Source organism: Ceratotherium simum, chromosome 4, assembly GCF_057802395.1.
Source record: "Ceratotherium simum simum isolate JZ-2026a chromosome 4, ASM5780239v1, whole genome shotgun sequence".
NCBI classification, from domain to species: Eukaryota; Metazoa; Chordata; class Mammalia; order Perissodactyla; family Rhinocerotidae; genus Ceratotherium; species Ceratotherium simum.
In genome coordinates this window covers 2,195,616-2,222,456 of record NC_141903.1, presented here as the reverse complement: position 1 = coordinate 2,222,456, position 26,841 = coordinate 2,195,616, and the positions used below count along the sequence as shown (strand labels likewise).

Sequence of the window (26,841 nt, the reverse complement as noted above, 5' to 3'; positions counted from 1 at the left end):
ATGCTCCATCTGCAATGCCTCTTTCCCCACAACCATTCTTTAAATTTTCTAATTCCTGGGAAAATTCCTAGGAGAAGATAACATACCTGTCTATTTGGGCTGCTATAACAAAAGATTGCAGACTGAGTGGCTTATAAACAACAGAAATTTACTTCTCAGAGTTTGGAATGCTGGGACGTCAAGATCAAGGCACCAGCATGGTTGTGTCTGGTGAGAGGGCTCTTCCTGCTTTGTAGCTGGTACCTTCTCGCTGTGTCCTCACATGGTGGAAGGGGTGATAGAGCTCTCTGGGGCCTCTTCTAAGTGCACTAATCTCACTCATGAGGGTTCTGCCTTCATGACTTAATCACCTCCCAAAGGCCACATTTCTAAATACCATCACATTGGGGGTTATGTTTCAACATATGAATTTTGGAGGGACACAAACATTTCAGACCATAGCATTCTCCAAGTATCAATAGTCCTAAAATTATCAAAAAACTTAAATCTGAATAAAATCACACAAAATATTAGCCCCAGTTATTTTTAAGGTGAGGTCTATCAAACTTGCAAGTAACATCATTTAAGTCTTATGTAAGATCTTCCCAAGGAGGTAATGTATAAGCACAATGATTCTAATATACCAGTACCCAAATCAGACAAGGCAAGTACAAGAAAGGAAGATTGCAGGCCAATATCCATAAACCAAAATGTAGAAGTCCTGAACAAAGCATTAGCAAATGGAATCCAAAAATACCTAAACATAGTTAATACATTGCAAGACAGATTTTTCATAGGAATGCACAGGTTATTTAACATTAGAAAACTTACCGATGCTGTGTACCATCTTAATAGATTAATGGAGAAAAATCCATATGCTTATCTCAATAAATGCAGAAAAAGCAACCAAAATACTCAGCCCCTACTCACGATACAAACTCTGAGCCAAGCAGTAGTAAGAAGGAACTTCCTAACCAGGTGAAAGGGTATTTACCAAAAACCCGCTGAAAAAATGGTAAAATGTTAGAGGTATTCATGACAGACAAGTATGGAGAAAGAATGAACTATTCAATAATGGCTTTAAGAAACAGAAATTGGTTCATCCACATAGAAGAAAATTGGATGCCTGCCCTTACCATACAAGAATTATATGAAAGGCAAAACTATGACTTTTGGAAGAATAGGGGAAGATTTCTTAAACAGGATACAAATAAGCTATATAAAATTTTTTAATATTATTTGTTCACATTAAAGAATTTCTGCTTATCAAAATAGACCAAAAAGGAAGTAAAAAGTCAAGACACAAAATAGAAGGAAATCTTTTCATAACATTACCAACATGCTATCATCTGGAAAATTTAAATAATTTGTACAAATCAATTATAAAAAGACAACCTAATAGCAAAAAGTAGTCTGAATACATGATTACTTATTTCACAGAAGAGGAAATACAAATTCCCAAAAAGATGAGAAGATGCTCAACTTCATTAGTAGTTTAAAAATGCAATTAGGACCACAGGTATGATTTTACAAGTACAGGTAGACAAAAACTAAGATGTGTGACAATACTGAATTTTGGAATGTATGTAGAATAACTGGCACTCATACTTTACTAGTGGGAGTATAAATTGATACAGATCATTGACACCTTGTAAAGTTGAACATGTACATACTGTAAAACACAGAAGTTCCACTCCTACATATATATGCTAGATGAATGTTTGCATATGAGCACCAAGAGTCATGTCTAAAGTTGCTTAGTAGCAGTGATCATAAGAGCAAATATTAGCAAGTAGTCTTAATGTCCATTAATAGGAGAATGGATAAATTTTAGAAAACACAGTAGAACAGCAATGAAAACGAATGAACCAAAGCTATATGCAAAACAGATGAATTTTGAAACACACTAATGTTTTAAAAAGCCATAGGAAACTACATATGGTGTGATACCATTTTTTGCAAAATTAAATTTATATTAATAATGATATACAAACATGGTAAAGATAATAAAAACAGCAAGTGATTGAGAAGGCATTCTAGTTATCCATTGCTGTGTAACAACTCATCTGAAAATTAATGGCTTAAAACAACAATTTATTAGTATCTGTCTTGGTTCCATGTTTGGGCTCAGCTTGGCAATTCTTGGCGTATCTAATGCATTTGCAATCAAATGGCAGCTGGGGCTGAAGGCTCAACTGGCCTGATGTCCAAGATCACTGGCAGTTGGTGATGACCCCTGGCTGAGAGCTCAGTTGGGCTTCTGTATGTGGCTTGGGCTTCTTACAGAAGAGTGGCTGATTTCTGAGAAGGAGTGTCCCAAGAGTGAGCATTTTACAAGATCTACGTAGAAGTTGCAAATCTTATAACTGAGCTTTGGAAGTCACACAACATTAATTCTGCTGTATTCTATTGGTTAAAAATGATTCACAGATTTGGCCCAGATTCTAGGGGAGAAGGGTATACAAGTGTGTGAATACCAGGCTGCATGGTTCATTGGGGGATGGTCTTTGGAGACTAGCTACCATCTAAACACAAAAGTCAGGATGGTGATTATCTCTGGGTGTGAGGCAAGGGAATGACTTGGGGAGGAGCATAGAGTTCCTCAGCTCGCTTGATGCCTGAAAGAGTCTCCCTTGTCAGGAAGAGGCTGCCCAGGCCAGCCAGAATGATGATCAGTATGTAGGCCAGTGTGTATATCAGTAAAAATAATTAAACAGAATTTTTTGACCCAACTCAGTGCTGAGATCTTAATGCCTGATCACCCTGGATAAAGTGAACATCAAGTTTAAGATGTAATGACTTCAGCGTTTGTACCCAAGGGCCATCCCCAAGGTCATAACGTTCTTCAGGCCACTATTGGATTTAAATGTGTCTCATTAACAAAACTATCAACACTTCCTTCTCCTGTCTGTACCTTTTCTTCTCATTCATCTGCCTAGATCACCAGAGGAAGAGAATATTGGTTCCTATCCCAAGTAAGGAAACACATAGTAAACCAAAATATGCATATCATAAGAGAACTAGGCAAAGAAAGAATTAACAATCATCACTAAATTGTCAACAGATTTTCTTTGCCTTTGTTGTTAGTGCTGTCAAGTAGATTAAGCTCCCCTGTAACCTGTCCACTATGGGTGACCCTGCTAGTATTTGAAATCCTGGTGGCATAGCTTTCAGCATCACAGCAACACACAGCTGTCACAGTATGACAACTGACAGATGGTGTGGTTCCCTGACCAGAAATGAACCCGGGCCTAAGTAGTGAGTGCTGCTTCTTAACCACTAGATCACCAGGGCTGGCTTTTCTTTGCCTAATTTCTCTTATTCTCAAAGAGACTTGTTCAGAATCTAGACAAAAGAGAAAAATGTCCATTTTCATAGAGTTTCTTAATAAGCCATTTTCAAAGCAACCTGAAAAAGCAAAATGTGCTTTAACTTTTATCATATGGTTGACAAGCTTGATATATTGTATTTATAGTATTCAAAGTAATGAAATTATTTAAAATGTCTATCTTTTCAGGTGGTTTGGGCTGTTGTCCTATTGGCTGTTGCATTATCAAACAGATGTTTTCTCATGAAAAGATCTGTGAAATGAATAGGCCATTTTTTTCCTAGGCTGTTCCCCCATTGGATTTGTCAGATGTTTCCTTATGATTAGATTTATGCTATGCCTTTTTTGGCAAGAAAACCACTGAACAGTATTGTATTCTTCTCAGTTCATTATATTTTCACATTAGGAGGCTTGTGATGTTGACTTATCCCATTGCTGGTAATTTTAACTTCGCTCTCTTGGTTAAGAGGGTATCCCCCTGATTTCCCATGGTAAAGTTACTATTTTTCTTTGTGTAATCTTGAGTATCTTGAGAAGAAATCCTATGAGTGTTCGCATATGTATTTTTACAAGTCAAACTCCCCTCCACTAGTTTTAGCATCTATTGATGACACTTGCTTTAATCAATTATTATTATAATAGTTTCCAAATGGAGATTTTAGAATTCCATCATTTCTTCTACACTTATTCATTGGCTTTCTACTTTAGGAAACAGTTTTATCTTCTCTCTGTTTCTATGATTGGAAGCATTGTTTCTTATTTTATTCAATGGACTGTAATCTGCTAATATCATTATTTATTTTGATGCTGAAATTGTCCCAGACTTAGCATCTGAGAGCCCCTGCAAGCTGGTTTCTATGTCCCTTCTGTCACAACAAGGTTGGGTTATAGCCAAGATTTGTAATTCAGGTACACCTACTTCAGTCTGTGTAGCAAAGTATGATTTCTTGACTAGATGACTTGGGGGTTAGGGGGAAGAATTGTGGGGTTAAAAACATTTTGGGAGATTTTCTCTTTTTTTCTTCAGGATATTGTATTTTCTTCTCTTGTTACTTTCCCTCTTGACACATGGTTTCCACACCTCTACCTTTCTGTTAATAATCTTCTCCCCATGAGGTATTACCTTCCCATGGATGCCTCCTCACATCCTGCGTATACTTTTTTGTGTGTGTGTGAGGAAGATCAGCCCTGAGCTAACATCTGATGCCAATTCTCCTCTTTTGGCTGAGGAATATTGGCCCTGGGCTAACATCTGTGCCCATCTTCCTCCTTTATATGGGACGCCGCCACAGCATGGTCTGACAAGCGGTGCATCGATGCACTCCCGGGATCTGAACCTGGGCTGCCAGCAGCAGAGCGCAATCACTTAACCGCTACACCACGGGGCTGGCCCCCCTGCATGTACTTTAAAAAAAAAAAATGTGGTGAAATATATATAACATAAAATTTACTATTTAAACCATTTTTAAGTGTATAATTTAGTACATTCACAATGTTTTGTAACCATCAGCACAATTTATTTCCAGAACTTTTTCATCATCTCAAACAGAAACTCTGTATACATTAATCAATAACTCCCCATTCCCCACACCCTGTCCCAGCCCCTGGTAACCTCTATTCTACTTTCTAGAATTTGCCCATTTAGAATTTAGAATTCTAGAATTTGCCTATTCTAGGTAACAGATATAAGTGGAATCATATAATATTTGTCCCTTTGTGTCTGGCTTATTTCACTAAGCATAATATCTTCAAAGTTCATCCATATTATAACACGTATCAGAATTTCCTTCGTTTCTAAGGCTGAACAATATTCCATTGTGTGTATAGACCACATTTTGTTTACGCACTCCTCTGTTGATGGACCTTTGGGTTGTTGGCATCTTTTAGCTGTTGTGAGTAACGCTGCTGTGAACACTGGTTACAAGTATGTGTTTACTCTCTGCTTTCCATTACTGTCCCTGTAGTTTTGCCTTGTACAGGGTGTCATATAAACGCAAGTATACAGTATGTTAGTATGATTCTTTGTTTGCGTCGGCTTCTTTATCTTAGCATAGTGCATTTGAGATTCACCCATGTTGTTGTGTGTATCAGTAGTTTGTTCCTTTTTATTGCTGAGTGATATTCTATTGTATGGATGTCCACAGTTTATCCATTCTCCATTTGAGGAACATTTAGGTTCTTTCCAGTTTTTGGTGATTATGAATAAAGCTGCTACAAACATTTGCATACAGGTTTTAGTGTGAACATATGCTTTCATTTCTCTTGGGTCAATGCCTAAGAGTGGGATTACATAGTCAGATGAGATGTGGGTATTTAACTTTATAAGACACCGACAAACTGTTTTGCACAGCGGCTGCACCATTTTCCATTCCCATCAGCAACATATGAAGGTTCCAGTTTCAAGGTGGGTTTTTCTACATCCTCACCAATACTTGTTATTTTCTGTTTTGTTTTCATAATAGCCATCCTAAAACGTGTGAAGTGGTATCTCACTGTGGTTATGATTTGCATTTCCCTAATGACCAATGATGTCGAGCATCTTTTTATGTGCTTATCAGCCATTTGTATATCTTCTTTGGAGAAATGTCTATTCAAATCCTTTGCCCATATTTGAGTTGAGTTGTTTTGTTGTTGTTGTTGAGTTGTAGGAGTTGTTTATATATCCTGCATGTACTTTTAAGCATGTACTTATATTTAGTTCTCTTATATACCAGTATACTTTTGCATATTTTCACACACAGGATGGATTTTCTCTTTCTGGTGGTGATTTTATATAAATTTTAGGAATACCACTGCCTCTTCTCTTTTCTCTTGCATATCCTTTATTGTTTTTTTTTTAAAGGATATGATGGGAGTTTTACATTTATATCACCATCACTGCCTCACCTACCAAGAGTTACCTGAAGAAATATTTTTGTCATCCACTTAAACAACACATCATTTCTACTCCATTTTTATTTTTCTTCATTCCAACAATATTCTTTAAGTACCTACTAAGTGGCATATCCAAGAAATTAGTTGTACCTAAAACAGAACAAATCCTTGTCATGCCTGTGGCAAGAGGAATAAAAGCTGCCACGTAGTTCTCCAACAGTTGCTTTGTGATCTCTGCTTCATTAGAAAGATATGGGCCAAGAAAAACAAGCTAGCAAGACTTCAATTTCTTTTAAGCAAATAGATTTAAACACAGTCAAAAAATTGTTTGTAGGTTTTCATGACTCACCCCATAAATTTACAGGGTTGTGATGGAAACACCAGAGAGAATTACCCTTGGGCACCTTTATTTCAGCACCATCCTGTCCACACATCTCTTTATCTAGGTCATTTGGGTTCTTTTTCCTAAAAATGTTTACAATTGCTTTTTTTTTTTTTTTGAGGAAGATTGGCCCTGAGCTAACATCTGTTGCTAATCTTCCCCTTTTTCTTTTATCTCCCCAAAGCCCCAGTACATAGTTGTATATCCTAGTTGTAGGTCCTTCTTGTTCTATGTGGGACACCACCTCAGCATGGCTTGATGAGCAGTGAGTAGGTCTGCGCCCAGGATCCAAACCAGTGAACCCCAGGCCACTGAAGTAGACCATGCGAACTTAACTGCTACGCTGCCAGGCCAGCCCCTGCAATCACTCTTGATTGTGTTTGTACAATTCTAATATCATTTAAGCTTCTACAAGAGTTTATACAGGACAGGAAGATGTAAATAGCTCATGGCATGTTTCTATCACAACAGTCAGGTTCTCAGGAGGATCTGGATGGCATTTGAAACAGCACATCTTGTGCTCCTCAAATCCAGCTGGTCCATCTGCCTCGATTCTACATTTACACAGGGATGGATGCCATTAAGATCGTCTGCTGATTAAGAGAATCAGATTGAAGAGGAACAGTAATCTGATTTTAAACACTGCATATACTTTGTTTAGCCTTTCAAATCCTGAACGGTAGTTAGGAACAATTCCCATTTCTCCTTTCCTACAATTTTTCTTTTTATTTCCTCACTGTAAAGAGAGGGAAGGGAGGGAGGAAAGAAATGAAGGGAGGGAGGGAGGGAAGGAAAAATAGCCCATCTCTAGTTACACCACACTGGACCCAAGGGGCCTGCTGCGTCAGGAGAGCGGGTTTCTTACTACACATTGATGCTGTATGCAGTGTAGACATCTTTTCAAATAAAGTAGATGTGAAGCTGGGTACTTGAAGGTTACTGTAGATATTTAATAAGAACATGATTGCCTTTTACCTTGTTCCCAACACAGACATAGATGAATCTTGTCAATTTGCTGTTTTCTTTTTTAACTTGAGAGGTGACTCGGGTCTTGAGGATTTGTGAGCTTGTTTTGCAGAATAAAGAGAATGCCTTGGGAAGGCTGTGATCACCAAATGGCTGGCCCCCAGCAGCCACTGCAGATTGCCCAGGGGCTTATCGGGAGTGACCTCTTTGTTTCTCTGAAGCTCCTCCTGCCAAGCCCCTTAGATCTATACAACTCCCCTGCTTTCTGTTCTTGAGGAGGCAGATTTGAGCGAACACCGGCTCCCATCTACTCGTTCTGGCCAATTCGAATAAATCTTTCTCCTTCTCCAAGCACTGATGTCTCAGTGTTTGGCTTGCTGTGCATGGGGCACACAAACTTGAGATTAAGAGGTTTGGTATCAGATGGTCATTTTGTTTTTTTAAAGAATAAACTATATTAGAAAGAGAAAGTCACAAAAAAATCATTTTAGAAATTGGAAGCTGTAAGCTTGGAAGATAAATTTGAAGAGTCCTCTCAGAAAATAGAGGAAAGAACAAAGAATTAAAATGTAAGACTATCAGAGATATGAAAGCCAGACACTAAGAATAACAGTTTAATATGTTGCTAATGAAGAAAGCAGAAAAAACAGGACAGAGTCTTATCCTTTTTTTGTGTCCCAGACAAAAATAATGCAAAAATTGATTGTTAGATATAGGAGGGAAAAAAAAGAAATACTTACAGATACAGGAAACAAGAAAAAAATTATGCGTCAGTGTAGAGAAATAAACAGCAACAACAAAAGGTTACCTACAAGAGAAGAAAAATCATACTGACCTCAGATTTCTGCAGAAAACTAAGTACAAGAGGCCTGTTGGAATAACAAAGTGCACTGATAAAAACTAGGCTATGCCAGTAAGAAAAAGGAACAGAAATATCAAGACCAAAAGAAAAACAAAATTAGAGAAGCAGTGGTATAGACGTGGCCAATAAAGAAACAATTTAAACTTATAATTTTAAACTTATAAGTTTAAAATTTATAAAATTTATAAAAAAAAGTTTAAACTTATAAGTTTAAACTTATGATTTAAACATAAGTAAATATAAAACTCAGGGAAATTGCCAAAATTCATAGTTGAGAGAGAAAATGGAAGATGGAAGTATTAAAAGTGGGTTCTAATGGTCCTGGTCTATTAGCACATGTTAAAATCCTAAATGGAACAGAAAGTAAAATAAATTTGCTTTTGGTTAAATGTAGAAGAAAGTCAGAAGAGAAGCTAATTCTTTTTTGTGTGTGTGTGTGAGGAAGATCAGCCCTGAGCTAACATCCATGCCAATCCTCCTCTTTTTGCTGAGGAAGACTGGCCCTGAGCTAACATCTATTGCCAATCCTCCTCCTTTTTTTTTCCTTTTTCTCCCCAAAGCCCCAGTAGATAGTTGTATGTCATAGTTGCACATCCTTAGCAGCTGTATATGGGACGCCACCTGAGCATGGCCCGACAAGCGGTGCGTCGGTGCGTGCCCAGGATCCAAACCCAGGCCGCCAGTAGTGGAGCACGTGCACTTAACCGCTAAGCCATGGGGCCGGCCCCCAGAAGCTAATTCTTAATTTTCATTATCAGAAAAATAGAGCATAAAGAATACTTTTAATGTAATATAATTACCAGGGCTATTTGAAAAGAAAAGATATACTTCATAGCTGAAAAACATTATATTCTAGGGGCCAGCCCGGTGGCGTCATGGTTAAGTTCACGCATTCCGCTTTGGCGGCCCCAGGTTCAGTGGTTCGGATCCTGGGCGTGGACCTACTCACCGCTCATCAAGCCATGCTGAGGTGGCGTCCCATATAGAAGAGCTACACCTCCGCAGCTATGATACATAACTATGTACTGGGGCTTTGGTGAGAAAAAAGAAAAAGAGGAAGATCGGCAACAGTTGTTAGCACGGGGCCAATCTGCCTCAAAACAAACAAACAACAAAACCCAGAAACCTTAAAAAAAACAAAAAAGAAAAACATTATATTCCAAATGTTGTTAACATCTTCATCTTTTCCATATTTTGAATTTTGAACTTTTCCAACCACTTCTCATAATTTCTACTCAGTCCAAATGGCTGTCTTCTCTCACAGAGACTACTACAGTAGCCTTCTGACAAATCCTAGTCTTTCTGCTTCTTTCTTTGACCCTTTAGTTTATTCTCAGCACAGCAGTCAGAGTGATTACTTAAAAATGGACATCAGAGTATGTCTCTCCACTGCTCAGAGCATTCTGTTTCAGAGTAAAATCCAGTGACATCATAACCACTAAGAGCCTACACATTCCAGTCCTCTTGCCTCTGAGCTACTTCTCTCTCCCTTTCTCTTTCTGCTTCAGCAACAGTATTCTTATTATTCCTTGAACAGGCCAGGCATGCTCCCAACTCAGGGCATCTGCTTTTCAGTTGGCCAGAAAGTCTTCCTGCAGATATTTAACTTAGCTCATTCCTCACCTTTGCAGGTTTTTTTTCAAACGTCACCTTCTCTGTCAAACGTTTCTTAACCACTTTGTGTAAAATTGCAACAGTCCCCTCCACTTCCACCAGGGTTGCTGTTCCCCTTTCTTGTTCTTGTCAGTGCTCATCACTATCTAAAAACATACCATTTATTTTTCTTTTTTATTATCTTTCTTCTCCATTCCCCACGAGAATTTAAGATGCATGAATGCAGAGGTTTTGCCAGTTTTGTTCACTGGTGTATTTCTAGCATCTAGAACAACGTCAGGCACAAAATAGGTATTGAATTTTGTTGTTGTTGTTGTTGAACAAATGAACAATGGAACCTTATACAGCAGTGAAAATGAATGATCTTTGCAGGTATCAAGATAGACAAATCTAAAAGTTGTTACACACAACACAACAGGCTCAAAATGGATTTGCTCATGCAAAGCCCTATGTCACCAAACCAAGACTTCATTATAGTTTTGGCTCTGGCAGGAATGGAATTTTAAACCAGCCAATCAGGAATCACCCGATCAGCTTTAGTTAGGGAATCTGTCTGATAAACCCCTGCCATCTTCTATAGGGAGAGTAACCTTGCAATAACCAATCCGCTTTTTGCCTAGTATAACTTCCTTGTTTCTACCCCTTTCTGCCTTTCATAAAGTCTTTCATTTAGTACAGCTCCTCGGAGTTCCCTTCTGTGTGTTAGATTGGATGCTGCCCAATTCATCAATCACTGAATAAAGCCAATAAGATCTTTAAAATTTACTCAGTTGAATTGTTTTTTTTACAAAGTGTTCACGTTGAGCATATAAGTCTCAAATGAACATAGAGCACATTCCATTTATATAAAGATCAAAAACCTTGCAAAAGTACGCACATTGTTTTGGGACACATATATATGGAGTACCCATCAAGCTAAGCAAGGGAATGCTTAACAATTTCGAAAAATGACTGGAGAGCATTGTGCACAAGGCTTCAAAAATTCTGGTCAAGTTGTCTTCTGTAAGCAGAGTATTGGGTATGTGGGTATTAGTTTTATTCTTAATCTGTGCCTATGCATACATTATCTTCTGGTTATGGGACACATTAAAAAAATTAAAAATAATCATAACTAGCTGGTGAGAGCTATGGCGCACTGATCTTCCTACAGGCGTGTAAACTCAGGTTTTTTTTCAAATCATTTTGCCCGCCTAACAAAACAAGTCTCCCAGCTGATTTAGGCAGGGAGGCTCCCACTGCCTTATTCGTCACACGCCCCCGCTCGCATTGCCTGCACCACGTGGACAGCATGGCAAGAGTATTTTCTCCCGCGCTGGGAGAAAATACTCACTGGCCAAACGTCGCTCCGCCGCGGCGCCCTCTGGGAAGTGTAGTCGGCGCGGAGCCCGGGGCATGCCGGGAGTCGTAGTTCGCCTGGGGTTGCGGGGTAGACTCGCCGCTGCCGCCGCCGCATTTCTGGGGCTCGGGGTGAGGGTGATCTTGGCTCGGCTACGGCGGCTTGCCTGGGGCTGAGAAGCTGCTGGTTGCATCTTGCGGACGGCGGTCGGGGCCAGCGCCTGTCTCCATCTGGGTGGGGAGGTGCGGAGCCGGGCGAAGCCGCGCGGGCACCAGGGAGACGCCGCGGCCCGGGTCAGGAGGCCTGTCCGCGCCGTCTGGACGGCGGTGCCCCGCGCGCGTCGCTGGCGCCCGGAGCCTTGCGGGGACGGAGCGCCCGTGCCAGGTGAGCTGGGCGGGCCCGGGACTGCGGTGGTGGTGGGGGGGGTCTTTGGCGGGGTCTTTTCTGAGACTTCTAAGCGAAGCCGACGACGAAAACAATGGCTGCTGCCTGTAGGGAACGTCCGTGCGCCAGGCTCTGGCCTAGCGCCTGGGGTGGAGTGACTCAATCCGCCAATAACGGGGAGGGTGGCGGTACGCCGCCCTCATTGTGCAGATGAGGAAACTGAGGCACAGGGTGGCCAGGAAATTTGCCACATTTAACTGGGGCCTTGAACTCGGACCAGGATTCCCTTCCTGCCTCTACTGCTTACCTTTTTGTTTCTTTGGGCAGGTCGCTCCGACTCCCTGGTTCTGTCTCCCTCAATCGTAGAGTGTGGTCGCAGTACTCCCTGTTTGGAGTGTTGTGAGGATTAAAAATGGTAGATGAAAAGCCCTCAAGATTCCCGGCGTGGAGCAAGTGCCTCGTAGAGTATCTTCTGACTGTGTCATCAGAAGTGCTGACTTCTGGGGCCGGCCCGGTGGCGCAAGCGGTTAAGTGCGCGCGCTCCGCTGCGGCGGCCCGGGGTTCTGGGTTCGCTGGTTCGGATCCCGGGCGCGCACCTACGCACTGCTTGGCGGGGCCATGCTGTGGCGGCGTCCCATATGGAGTGGAGGAGGATGGGCACGGATGTTGGCCCAGGGCCGTCTTCCTCAGCCAAAAAAAAAAAAAAAAAAGAGGATTGGCGGATGTTGGCACAGGGCTGATCTCCTCACACACACACACAAAAAAGTGCTGACTTCTGCAGCAGCTTCCCTCGCCTGCTGAGGGCGCCAGCCCGAGGTTACACCCCGTACTGGGCCCGATGGGCCCTCACGCCGGGTGCCGCACCCCGAAGAGCCCACTGCCAGCTCAGGCAGCTAGAGCAGGCGGCTGTGGCCGACACTTGTCTTACCTGCTCTCTCAGTTGGGGTTCGTGTACGAGGAGTGGGGGTCTGTTTCAAATCATGGATACTGTAAGAGGTGGCACCTGTGGAATTTGTGTTTAGGAGGGGCAGCAGAGAGCAGTCTGGCGTGCATCTTGTGTGAGAGGGGGTATTTTAACCATATTACCCTGGGTGAGCTGTGGTAAGGCCAGATGCAGATCGCCAGAGACAGAGACAGGGAAGGTTCACGGATTGTGTTTTACTCGCAGTTAGCTGGGGAGCACACAACGCTCCACGCGAGGCCACTCAGGGGAAGCACATGGGTCGGTCATGAGGCAGAGAGGACAAATGTTGTGGGCAAGCACCTTTATTGTGGTTTCTTCACGAAGGAAAGGGTGAGGCAGGGCAAGCAGGCTTAGGATTGGCTAGCTGTGTTTAAAAGTGGGCAGTCCAGGAAATTCATGTTCACTGTGACTGTTAAGAGTGTATAGTTTAAAGCTATGTAAGGACTCTGGATATCTCTGGGTGAGTCACAGTTTTCATAGAGATAGCTAATAGACCTTAGGTGGATGTTAAAGCATCAGTCTATAGAAATTGGAAGTATGCTTAATACAAGGAGGAGATGGGGACTGGGAAAATGTCTTAGAGCTTCATTGGCTTGGTAAGCACACTTTTTACAGTCATGCGCGGCATATTGGTGTTTCAGTCAATGACAGACTGCATATATGAGGGTGGTCCCATAAGATTATAGTGGTGCTGGAAAACTACTATTGCCTAGTGATGTAGTGGCCATGGTAACATCATAGTGAATGCATTACTGATGTGTTTGTGGTGATGCAGATGTAAACAAACCTTCAGGTCCTTCAGGAGGTATTCCAGAAAAGGGCATTGTTATCATGGGAGATGACAGCTCCATGCATGTTATTGCCCCTGAAGACCTTACAGTGGGACAAGATGTGGAGGAGGAAGACAGTGATATTGATGATCCTGACCTGTGTAGGCCTAGGTTACTGTGTGTTTGTGTCTGAGTTTTCAACGACCAAGTTTAAAAAGTAAAAAAAAAACTTTAAAAATAGAAAAAGCTTATAGAATAAGGATATAAAGAAAGTGCTTTGTACAGCTGTACAATGTATTTGTGTTTTAAGCTGTGTTATTACAAAACAGTCAAAAAGTTAAAAAAAATTAAAAAGTTTGTAACGTAAAAAGATTACAGTAAGCTAAGGTTAATTAATTATTGAAGAAAGAAAAATATTTTTATAAATTCCACGTAGTCTAAATGTCCAGTGTTATAAAGTCTGCAGCAGTGTGCAGTAATGTCCTAGGCCTTCACATTCACTCACCACTCACTCACTGACTCACCCAGGGCAACTTCCAGTCCTGCAGGCTCCATTCATGTAAGTGCCCTATACAGTGTATCATTTTTTATCTTTTATACCATATTTTCACTGTACTTTTTCTGTGCTTAGATATGTTTAGATACACAAATACTTACCATTGTGTTAAAATTGCCCACAGTATTCAGTACAGTAACATGCTGCACAGGTTTGTATCCTAGGAGCTAGGTGTGTAGTAGGCTATCCCATCTAGGCTTGTGTAAGTGCATTCTATGATGTTCACACAACAATGAAATCTCCTAATGACGCATTTCTCAAAACATATCCCCATTGTTAAGCAATGCACGACTGTACTTGGTTTGCATCATTTATGTGAGGTGGCTTTGTTGGGACCTGATGGACATTATGGGTCATCATAACTTCCTCTCTCCAAGCCATCCCTTGACACTAGAGTTCCTCATGACACCTCTTTTCTCTCCAGACCTACCTTGTCAGCACTCTGCTCTCCCTTGACAGGAAGACTAAGAAGGAAAGAGTGGCGATGGATTTGCTGCCCACTGAGGTGACAGTAAGTGAAGTTTGTCTTTTTCATGAATTGCCTTCTGGGTTCAGAGATGGTGGATGTGTTTCCATCCTTTGGGTACTTTTCTTTCCCACAAAAGCTATGGAGAATCCAGAGCCTTGTAAGTTTTCTGCAGGATCCAGAATTTACCGAGGGGCTGCTAAGGAATGTGCCTCCTCTGTCCCCAGGTCACTCTTAATTCACCCTAAACTCACTTCGTGATTAAAGATTGTCAACCCTGAACATATACTTCTGGCTGCCGTAAGTGCTTGGTGAGGAGTATGGAGTATTAGACAGTCTTTGTCTTCACAGAGGATATAGTCTCACTTGGGGCAAAGATGTGGAAGGGCCAAAGATACCCTCAGCAAACATTTATTGAGCACTGACTATGTACAGGATACTGTGCAGGGCACTGGGGATTCAAAGAGGAAAGATGTTATTTCCATCTTCAAGGAGTTCATGGTACTGATCTTAGGAAATGATTAAACCTCCAGGAAGAGTCAGGGAAGAGACCCTAGAAGTGGGGTCATTTTGAGCTGGTACTGAAGGTCAGGACTGATACTGGTGGGCATCCAAGAAGGGGTTCAGCTTGGTGTGGGCTCTGAGGCTGGTGCTGGGGAGGACGAGGGCTGGGACTTGCCCAAAGACCTTCCCTCTTTCTTAGGAATTCCTCTGCATAGTGCGACTGTGATGTCAAACTGTCTACAGGTTCCTCTTATCTGTCTGACTGATGCCTCTCTTTCTTCTCTGATTCTTTTTTCCCTTGCTACTTTAGACTCCCCTCCTGGGCCCTTTTTTCTTGCTCTTTCCCCTTTTGCGATCCATTTTCATTACTTTAACTATCACCTTTCTGAAGATCTTTCCCAAATTGCTGTCCTCAGGCCTGAACTTTTCCCTGGAGTTCAGTCTTGCATTCCTGAACTCTTTGGAAATATTTCCACATGGAAGTCCCATCTTTCCTCCAATACCAGCTCCCTTTCCTATGGATTTTCTGTTCTGCCATACCCAAAGCCTCTCTTTTTCATTGGCTGCTTTTCGAAAAAGTGATGGTAGCCCATAGGGAGTTCATGATTTAGGAAGTTCATGATTTTGTGAGTTCACATCCAAGCTAGGGATGTGACTTCGGTAAGTTATTTTATCTCTCTGTGCCTCATTTCTTCATTTGTAAGTGGGGTTAATTATGTACACACTTTTTGAATAGACATTTTCCCAAAAAAGACATGGAGATGGCCAACATGAAAAGATGCTCATCATCACTAATCATCAGGGAAATGCAAATCAAAACCACAATGAAATACTACCTCACACCTGTCAGAATGGCTGTTATCAAAAAGACAACAAATAACCAGTGTTGGAGAAGATGGAAAAAATGGAACCCTCATACACTATTGGTGGTTATGTAAATTGGTGTAGCCACTATGGAAAACAGTATGGAGGTGTCTCAGAAAATTAAAAATAGATCTGCCATATGATCCAGGAATTCCACTTCTGGGTATTTATCCAAAGAAAACAAAAACACTAATTTGAAGAGATATATGCACCCCTATGTTTATTGCAGCATTATTTACAATAGCCAAGATATGGAAGCAACCTAAGTGTCCGTCAATAGATGAATAGATAGAGAAGATGTGGAATATATATACAATGGAATATTACTCAGCCATGAAAAAGAATGAAAGTTTGCCATTTGGGACAACATGGATGGACCTAGAAGATATAATGCTAAATGAAATGAGTCAGAAAGAGAAAGACAAATACCATATGATCTCACTCATATGTGGAATCTAAAAAACAAATGAACAAACAAAACTAAACAGAAACAGACTCATAGATACAAGAAACAGACTAGTGGATACCAGAGTGGGGAGGGGATGGGAGGGCAGGCAAAATAGGTGAAGGGGATTAAGGGGTACAGACTTTCAGTTATAAAATAAATAAGTCATAGAGATGTAATGTACAGCGTAGGAAATATAGTCTGTAATATTGTGAGGCCAGCCCCATGGTCTAGTGATTAAGTTCAGTGTGTTCTGCTTCAGCAGCTCAGGTTCAGTTCCCAGGTGCGGACCTACACCGCTTATTGGCGGCCGTGCTGTGGTGGTGACCCACGCACAAAATGGGAAGATTGGCATGGATGTTAGCTCAGGGCAAAACTTCCTTAAGCAAAAAGAGGAAGATTGGCAACAGGTGTTAGCTCAGGGTGACTCTTCCTCAGCAAAAAATAATATCTTAATAACTTTGTATGGTGACAGATGGTTACTAGACTTACTGTGGTGATGATTTCATAATGTATATAAATGTTGAATCACTATGATGTACATCCAAAAATAATGGGATATTGTATGTTGATTATACTTTGATTGAAAAAACGTATTAAAAAAATGTACATACTTCATTTAATCCTTCCATGAGGACTGTTAATATCTGCATTTTACAGATGAAGAAACTGAGGCACAGAGAAGTAAATAACTTGCTCAAAGTTGCACAGCTGGCTTTTGAACCCAGACAAGACAGTCTATCCAGTTAGCATTGTGCTCTCAGGATGGATATGTAAAGTGCTGAGAACAGTGCATGGTACCTATTAAATCTCAGTAAATCCTAGCTGTTACTGTTAGCGTCAGCAGCAGCAGCAGCAGCAGCAGCATTATTTTCGGACCTGTCAAATTTGGTATGTCTCTCCTCACTAGGCTAGACTTTATTTTGATTCTTTAATTACAAGGAGATGGGTGTTTCAGGAAATCAAGATAGAAAGACTAGAAAATGCGTCAAAGCAATACCCAGCTGTTACCAGGATTACCTTCTGTGCAGAGGTAGGACTCTTCACTGAACTTCCCACAACCCCTTGCTGCAGAGACTGACTTCATTTTAGCTAATGGAAGCTGTAGAGGAGGATATTTGCAACTCAGAGCCAGTTTTTATGGACAGCTAATTTAGTATCTAACCCTTTTGATTATTAAGTCTCCTAGGGACCCGAGGAGACCCAACCACAGGTCTCATTACCCTATTTGAGTCAGTTCAATGGTAATATCCAATCTCAACTTCTTTCATTAGGGAACTGAGGGGCAAATTTCTCTCTGTTCTTTTAGAAAAATCAAACAGCAAATAAGCATAATTTTTGGAAAAAGTAGGATCTTTGTGAATTTTACAAATACTCCTTATTCTATTGTATTCCCAGGTAATATATAATTTATCTTGTTGGAAAAAGTCACATGAAACTTGTTGTTTATTGCTTAATAGTCATAGTTCATCAGTTACATCTCTTTTTTTGTAGGAAATTTGTTTTTCATATTGTCACTACTTTTTTAAAAAATAACTTTATTTTTTTAGAACAGTTTTAGATTTAGACAAAAATTGCAAGGGTTACCAGCGTTACCATATACCCTATACCAGTTTCCCCTGTTATTAACATCTTACATTAGTATGGTACATTTGTTATAATTAATGAACCCATATTGATATATCTGTAGTAACTAAAGTCCTTTCTTTATTCAGATTTCTGTAGTTTTTACTTAATGTCCTTTTCTGTTCCAGGATTCCCTTTAGGATACCACATTACATTTAGTCATCATGTCTCCTTAGGCTCCCCCTGGGTGTTAGTTTCTCATACTCTCCTTGTTTTTGACCATAACCATTTTGAGGAGTATTGGTTAGGTGTTTTGTAGAATGTCCCTCTGTTGTGATTTGTCTGATGTTTTTCTCAATGTCAGGCTGAGGTTATGGTTTTTGGGAGAAAGACCACGGAGGTAAAGTGTCATTCTCATCACATCATCCAAATTACATTCTAATAACATGACTTGTCACTGTTGATGTTGACCTTGATCACCTGGCTGAGGTGTGTTTGCCAGGTTTCTCCACTGTAAAGTTACTATCTTTTTCTGCCTTCCCGTGCTGTCTTCTTTGGAAGGAAGTCGCTATGTGCAGCCCACACATACAGAGCAGGCAGTTATGTTCCACCTCCTTGAGGGCAGAGAGTCTGCATAAATTATTTGGGATTCAGTGTGGAGGATTATCACTTCTCCCCCATTTGTTTATATCTGTATGGACTCACAGATGCCTATTTTATACTTTGGGTTATAATTCAATACTACTTTATTCTTTTGCTCAAAGTCTTCCATCTTTGGCCATTGGGAGCTCCTTCAGTTTGCTCCTCTGTCCCTTTGACATATCCCCATCAATGTGCTTTTGTTTTGTTTTGTTTTTGGAACATTTCATCACTTTTGGCACTACAAGATGCCTTAGGCTCATTTTGTATTTTTCCTGGCCCAGTCTAGAATTAACCATTTCTCCAAGTAGCCCTGGTTTCTTTTCTTGGAGAATGGTTTTAGAAAACAAGATCCGGGCCCTAAGTTTACTCATTGCTACTGTGATGTCTTTGCTTTGAGACCTTATAAGCTGACAGAGCAAGGATATGTATGTGTATACTAACCTGTGTGTGTGTCTGTGTGTGTATAAATACTTCTGTATGTACCATCTATATATGTGTGTGTGTGTATATACATAAAACCTTCTATATGTGTGTATGTGTATATGTATTTCTATATGTAACCATCTGTATCTATATTAAGCTAAATATAAGTTCATACTGATATCTCCAACTCTAATTCATTACATGGGTCATTGTAGCCTCATCCCCTTCCTTATCTGTAACCCCCTGCTCCAACAGTGAGAAACCTGACTCCCACCATCGGCCACCCATTGACTTTAACCATTCACTTCCAGTATACGTGTATAGCAGCATCTGAATTGTTAACCCATACCCCCGTGGGAAACTACTTTACCAACCAGAGTTGATTGCTTACGTGCAGTTCCTTTTGTCTTACAGACTCCACTCATTTTACTTAGGTTACTTAGGTCAGCACCTTTTCCACCACCTCCTTCATAAGGTTGTATCATACATTTGTATTGTATTTAGATTGTTTTGTCATGTTCTGCATTTCATTCTGGGATCCACTGATATCCTAAATGATATTTTTAAAATTTGCCTACATTAAGTTTCACTCTTTGTGTTGTAAATTTCTGTGAGTTTTGAAAAATGCATAGTGTCGTGTAGCCACCATTATAGTATCATGCAGAATAGTGTCACCACCCTAAAAATTCCCCTTCACTTCACCTATTCAACCATCTTCCCCTACCCAACTCCAGACTCCTGGCAACCACAGATCTTTCCACTCTCTCTACATATTAATTATGCTTCTTTTTTAAAAAATTTTAATGGTTGCCCTGAAGTTTGCAATATAAATTTACAACTGATCTTTGTTTTTAAATAACACTATACTATTTCCTGGGTAGTGCAGATGTCTTATAACGAAGAAATCCCAATTCTTCCCACCCATCCGTTATCCCCATTTCACTAAACATATGCTATAATCACCCAATCATTGTTATTACTTAAGCAAACAGTAATCTTTTAGATCAATTAAGAATAAGAAAAATAAAAGATTTTATTTTGTCTTCACTTATTCCTTCTTTGTCGCTCTTCCTTTCTTTATGTAGATTCACGTCTCTGACCAATATTATTTTTCTTCTCCCTGAAGAACTTCTTTTACCATTTCTTGTGGGGCAGGTCTGCTGGTAATGAATTTTTTGTTTGTCTGAGAAAGTTTTTATTTCTCATCCCTTTTGAGAGATAATTTTACTGGATATAGAATTCTAGGTTGGTGATTTTTTTCTTTAAACACTTTAAATATTCCACTCTCTCCTTATTTGCATGGTTTCTAATGAGAAAATCCACTGTAATTCTTATCTTTGTTCTTCTATAGGTGAGATGGTTTTTTCTCTGTCTTCTTTGAAGATTTTCTTCTTGTCTTTGGTCTTCTGTAGTTTGAATATGATATGCCTACCTGCTTGGTATTCTCTGAGGTTCCTGGTGTCTGTCACTAATCTTGGAAACTTCTAAGCCATTATTATTTCAAATAGTCCTTTTGCTCCATTCTCTCTTTCTTCTCCTTCTGGTGTTCCAATTACAGAGCAATTTAATTGATCAGATAGTGTTGTATTTTTAACATGGAAGAATATACATGACATATCAGTGAGAAACTTAGGGGTGGTGAAATAATAATCATTATTTCTCACAGTTTCTCTGGGTCAGAAATGCAGACAGGCAGCAGAAACAACTTATCTTCCCTATAATAAGTCTGGGGTCTCAGCTGAGAGACTCAAAGGCTAGGGGCTAGAATCATCTGAAGTCTCATTCACTCACCTGTCTGAGAGTTGATGCCAGTTCTTGGCTGAGACTTTAGCTAGGGCTGTTGAGTGGAACATCTGCCTGTGATCTCTCTGTGTGTCTTGGGCTTACAACATGGTTGCCAGGTTCCAGGGATGAACATCAAGTGAGCCGGGTGGAAGGTATATTCTTTTATGACCTCTCCTGGGAAGTTACATAGCATCACCTCCACTGAATTCCTCTGCTCACGGTGCTTATAAGCCCATGCACGGATTCAAGGGAAAGAAACATAGGCCTACTTCTTGGTGGGAGAAGTGTCAGTGCCACATTATAAAGGAACATGTGAGGTGGGAGATATATTCGTGTGGTCATCTTGAGAAAGAACAATCTGCCACATCTGTCAGAATTAAAAATACAAATATCCTTTGACCCAATAGTTCAGTCTCTGCCAGTTGACATTAAATATAAGTGGACATGTACCCAGAGAAATCTGCATGAGAATTGTTATTGTCCATTGTATGTGGCAGCGAAAAACAGAAACCATCTAGATAGTCATCAGTGAGGAAAATGGTAAGTTATGGTATTTATACAGTGGCATATATCATGCAGTTGTTAAAAAGAATGAGGTTCGTATATGCAGATGTGGCAAGATCGATAAGATATAAGTAAAACAGGATTCAGAACTTTTCCAAAAGAAGGATACACATACGTATGTGTGTATTTGCACAAAACATTTCTGGAAAGAAAGAAACTTGATACCAGTTTCTTGTAGGATGGGACTGCTAATCTGGGATAGGAGGGGACACTTAACACATCACCATGTGCTCTTTTGTACTCGTCGTATTCTTTGGCTTGTGGCTGTTTTCCTTTTGTTTAAAAAATGGTCAAAAGAATATATGGATGTGCAATTATATGAATTCTGGAATATGTTCTTTTTTTTTTTAAATTTTTTGTTTATTGCAGTAACATTGGTTTATAACATTGTAAAAATTTCAGGTGTACATCATTATACTTCTATTTCTGCATAGATTACATCATGTTCACCACCAAAATACTAATTACAACCCATCACCACACACATGTACCGAATTATCCCTTTCACCCTCCTCCCTCACCCCTTCCCCTCTGGTAACCACCAATCCAATCTCTGTCCCTGTGTGTTTGTTTATTGTTATTATCTACTACTTAATGAAGGAAATCATACGGTATTTGACCTTCTCCCTCTGACTTATTTCACTTTGCATTATACCCTCAATGTCCATCCATGTTGTCACAAATGGCTGGATTTCATCGTGTCTTATGGCTAAGTAGTATTCCATTGTGTATATATACCACATCTTCTTTATCCATTCGTCCCTTGATGGGCACTTAGATTGCTTCCAAGTCTTGGCTATTGTGAATAACGCTGCAATGAACACAGGGGTGCATGTACCTTTACAAATTGGTGTTTTCAAGTTCTTTGGATAAATACCCAACAGTGGAATAGCTGGATCATATGGTAGTTCTATCGTTGATTTTTTGAGGAATCTCCATACTGTTTTCCATAGTGGCTGCACCAGTTTGCACTCCCACCAGCAGTGTATGAGAGTTCCCTTCTCTCCACATCCTCTCCAACACATGTTGTTTCCTGTCTTGTTAATTATAGCCATTCTGACGGGCGTGAGGTGATATCTCATTGTAGTTTTGATTTGCATTTCCCTGATAGATAGTGATTTTGAACATCTTTTCGTGTGTCTGTTGGCCATCTGTATATCTTCTTTGGAGAAATGTCTGTTCAGGTCTTTTGCCAATTTTTTAATTGGGTTGTTAATTTTTTTGTTGTTGAGATGCATGAGTTCTTTATATATTTTGGAGATTAAGCCCTTATCAGATGTATGGTTTGCAAATATCTTCTCCCAATTGTTAGGTTGTCTTTTCGTTTTGTTGATGGTTTCCTTTGCTGTGCAGAAGCTTTTTAGTTTGATGTAGTCCCATTTGTTGATTTTTTTCTATTGTTTCTCTTGCCCGGTCAGACGTGGTGTTTGAAAAGATGTTGCTAAGACTGATGTCGAAGAGCGTACTGCCTATGTTTTCTTCTAGAAGTTTCACAGTTTCAGGTCTTACATTCAAGTCTTTAATCCATTTGGAGTTAATTTTTGTGTATGGTGTAAGGTAAGGGTCTACTTTCATTTTTTTGCATGTGGCTATCCAGTTTTCCCAACACCATTTGTTGAAGAGACTTTCTTTTCCCCATTGTATGTTCTTGGCTCCTTTGTCAAAGATTAGCTGTCCATAGATGTGTGGGTTTATTTCTGGGCTTTCGATTCTATGCCATTGATCTGTGTGTCTGTTTTTGTGCCAGTACCATGCTGTTTTGGTTACTATAGCTTTGTAGTATATTTTGAAATCAGGGAGTGTGATACCTCCAGCTTTGTTCTTTTTTCTCAGGATTCCTTTAGCTATTCGGGGTCTTTTGTTGTTCCATATAAATTTTAGGATTCTTTGTTCTATTTCTGTGAAAAATGTTGTTGGAACTTTGATAGGGATTGCATTGAATCTATAGATGGCTTTAGGAAGTATGGACATCTTAACTATGTTAATTCTTCCAATCCAAGAGCACGGAATATCTTTCCATTTCTTTGTGTCTTCTTTGATTTCTTTCAGAAATGTTTTATAGTTTTCGGTGTACAGATCTTTCACCTCTTTGGTTAAGTTTATTCCTAGGTATTTTATTGTTTTTGTTGCAATTGTGGAATATGTTCTTAAAGCACAAACAAAACTCCTCCGTGAATAATAGGATGTAGTGTGATATATTTTTTGTTATTGTTTTCAGTTTTTTTCTGAAGTGATTATGTTTAATTTGTGCACTTTTTAAAAAGCCAATGAAATTAAAAAAGAAAAAATGCCATTTTGCCGGAAGTGTTCCAAGGCCCGGGGAGATGGGACTGGAAGTGAAGACAGAATGTGAGATTGCTGTGAGTGCTCTGCTTACAGCAGCAAGGAGCCTATGTTAGTCTGCTCAGGCTGCCATAACAAAGTGCCACAGACTGGGGGACCTAAACAATAGCAATTTATTTTCTCACAGTTCTGGAGGCTAGAAGTCCAGGATCAAGGTGTCAGCAGGTTTGGTTACTTCTGAAGCCTCTCTCCTTGGCTTGCAGATGGCCACCTTCTCACTCTGTCCTCACATGATCTTTCTTCTGTGCAGGTCTGTGTCTTAATCTCCTCTTCTTATAAGTACACCGGTCATATTGGATTAGGGCCCAATTTAAAGACCTCATTTTAACTTAATTACTTTTTTTTTTTTTTTTTTTTGCTGGGGAAGATTCCCCCTGAGCTAACATCTGCTGCCAATCTTCCTCTTTTTGTATGTGGGTCGTCGCCACAGCATGGCACTGACAGATGAATGGTGTAGGTCCGCACCCGGAAACTGAACCCGGGCCGCCAAAGCAGACCACGCCAAACTTAACCACTAGGCCACCAGGGCTGGCCTTAATTACTTCTTTAAAGACCTTATCTCCCAATAATGGTTACATTCTGAGGTACTAGGACTTAAACACATGAATTTGGGGAGGGGGGCAACACGCAATTCAGCCCGTAAGAAAGTCCTTTCAGCTGGTTCCTGTTGAAAGATTACTCTAACTACCATCTCCTCCATTCTTTCAAGTCAGACATATTTGACATAGTTCAAAGGCCTCTCCCTGTAAGGCTCTCTTTCCTGTGGTCTCTGGATTATAGAGGGGGTGGTTCCTAAGCCTAATAAAGCCTGGGCTGAGGTAGGATCTCTGAGCCCGTGGCTGGGCCTGGCTCCAAACACCCAGGTCACCGGCTCTAGTCCCAGCAGAGCTAAGCAGCTCGTCTCCAAGAGGCCACAACCCACAACCAGGTTAAGTAAATATGGAGTTACCACACAGTATTTTTTGACAGTTTAACATCTAAGCCACATTCCTTTGTTTGGGGAGCTCCCCTCTTTTTGAGTCTTAGGAAACAGAACCCACCTCACATTGTAGAAGCTAAAATCACCAGATATCTGCTTTTCCAGCTTCTCTTACAGATAAGGTACAGGTATGTGATCCGAGTTTGGTGAAGCAGTTGTACTTGCCCCAGACTTTGAATCGGTAGTTAGGATGTAAAGAAACAGCAACAATGTAGCGCACACTCTGGTGATTGTGGCAGCAGCAGTAACAGTGAGTTTGTAGAGAAAGGAGGGGGAGTACACAGCAAAAGCAGTGTCTGTCTAGTGGGCATGGGGGTGATAAGAATATACTGTCTGCTTTTCCACGGTAACAGCAATAGTATTCTCACAAGTCTGGTTTTCTAGTGTGATCCTGGCTGTGGTCCAGAATGTAGCCTGGCCCCTGCTAGTTTCTGCTCATTTCTAGGCCTAGTTCTAGGACTCTCAATGATCTTGCAGCTACCCAGTCCGTTTTCTTTATAAACGAGCCAAAGTCAGTTTCTGTTGCTTAAAGTCTGACGAATATACTTCTTATAAAATCACCTGCTGAAACCTAGATTCTCATTTTGCATCTTTAAAATACAGCTTATACTACCAGTGTTTCTAAGTAGGATCATTTTAGCATTTTGGATGAAGCAGTCTTTCACTGTGCAGGGTTGTCTTGCACATTGCCAGATGATTAGTAACCTTGATCCCTTCCCTTAAATGCCAGTAGCACCTCCCTTAGTCATTGTGAGAAACAAAAACACCCTCACAGATTTCCAAATTTAACTTGGGGATGAGAGAAGGATACCATACACTCATGAGAACAACTGACCTAGATGATTGATAAGATGTCTTTCAGGTCCGCAGTTCCAGGATTCTGTCATTTTGTTATTTCTTAATGTTTCATGAGCTAGTCTAGACTCACTGAGTGTTTTGTTTTATATTTAAAAAGTTATACATGGGCTTTCAGCTTCTGGGAATACAAGAATAGCTCCTATCAGACCAGTTCATCTGTGGATAACAAGTAAACTCTGGACAAAATATATGAGACAACCACTGAAGGCTCTGGAGAGAAACCAAATAAGACAGATACTGGACAACTGTCTACATTTGGAAGAAGGGACTGTCACAGTGTAAATAGTGCAGTTTTTATAGCATTTTGCCTAGGGACAGGCCACTGTGAGCACCAACAGAATGGTTAAAACTTGGTTAGAAGTCTGGAGTCTTACTAGCGTGAAGAATCACAAGACAGAGTTTAGGGCAACCTTAGCATCTGGAAAGCACCTTGGAAAGGAGAGAGCCAGAGAGGGAGAGCCCCAAATTCTGTGCATAAACTCTGCCCAAATCTCTGGCTGACCCTTGAACCACACATGCACAGGACAGACTCAAAGTAGCCCAACTAAGAACTGAACAGAGATTTTTGCTGCTGCCTACTACAGAGATGACAGAGTTTGAAATTTGAGTACAGCCAAATTAACTACCTACTTAAAAAAAATCAGTACTCTTTAAAGAAACATAAAACAAAATCCCAAGTCTACATTATATACTACACAATGTCCAGGATAAGGTAGACATATGAAAAAACAGGAAAATGTGACCAATAGTCAAAAGAAGGCAATCAATAGAGACTAATCTCAAGGTGACCCAGATGCTGGAATTAGCAGGCAGACTTTAAAACCACTATTATAAATATGTGCAAGGACTTAAAGGAAAATATGCCTGTAATGAACGAACGAATAGGTAATCCAAGCAGAGAAACAGAGACTGTGAAAAAGTAATAGAAATTCTGGAACTGAAGAACAAAATATCTGAAAACTTAAAAAAAAATCACTGCATAGGCTTGACTTTTAGAAATGAACATAAGGAAATGTCACTGAGACTTGTAGGTAGATCAGTGGAAATTGTCCCATCTGGAGAACAGGGATGAAAAGAGCTTCAGTTACCTGTAAAATAATGTTAAAGGTCTAATATACATGTAATTGGAGTTCAAGAAGGAGAGGAGAGAGCAAATGGGGCAAAAAATATATCGAAAGGAAATAATGGCCATAATTTTCTCAAATTTGGTAAAAAACATATTTACAGATTCATGACACTGAACCTCAAGCAGAATAAATACAAAGAAAACCACAGGTAGGCACATCATTGACCAGTGCTGTGCAATAGAAGTATAATGTAAACTATGAGTAGAAACCACATGTGTAATTTAACCTTCTGGTAGTCACATTAAAAAATAAACAGAAGC

The 26,841-nt window shown here is 40.2% G+C and overlaps 1 protein-coding gene across 3 annotated transcripts in view; it reads left to right on the top strand.

Annotated features, from left to right (window-relative positions):
• Positions 1–26,841, top strand: part of LOC101395588 (uncharacterized) — a 50,893-nt gene that overhangs the window by 12,287 nt on the left and 11,765 nt on the right. For 2 of the 3 annotated variants that reach the window (XM_087429248.1, XM_087429244.1), the window contains one exon: positions 14,440–14,526. In XM_087429248.1, the coding sequence (XP_087285374.1) occupies positions 14,500–14,526 (27 nt within the window). In that variant the 5' untranslated portion in view covers positions 14,440–14,499. Of the gene's footprint in view, positions 1–11,431; positions 11,726–14,439; positions 14,527–26,841 lie in introns of those variants that run through there. The other variant, XM_087429247.1, reaches the window with a different exon arrangement.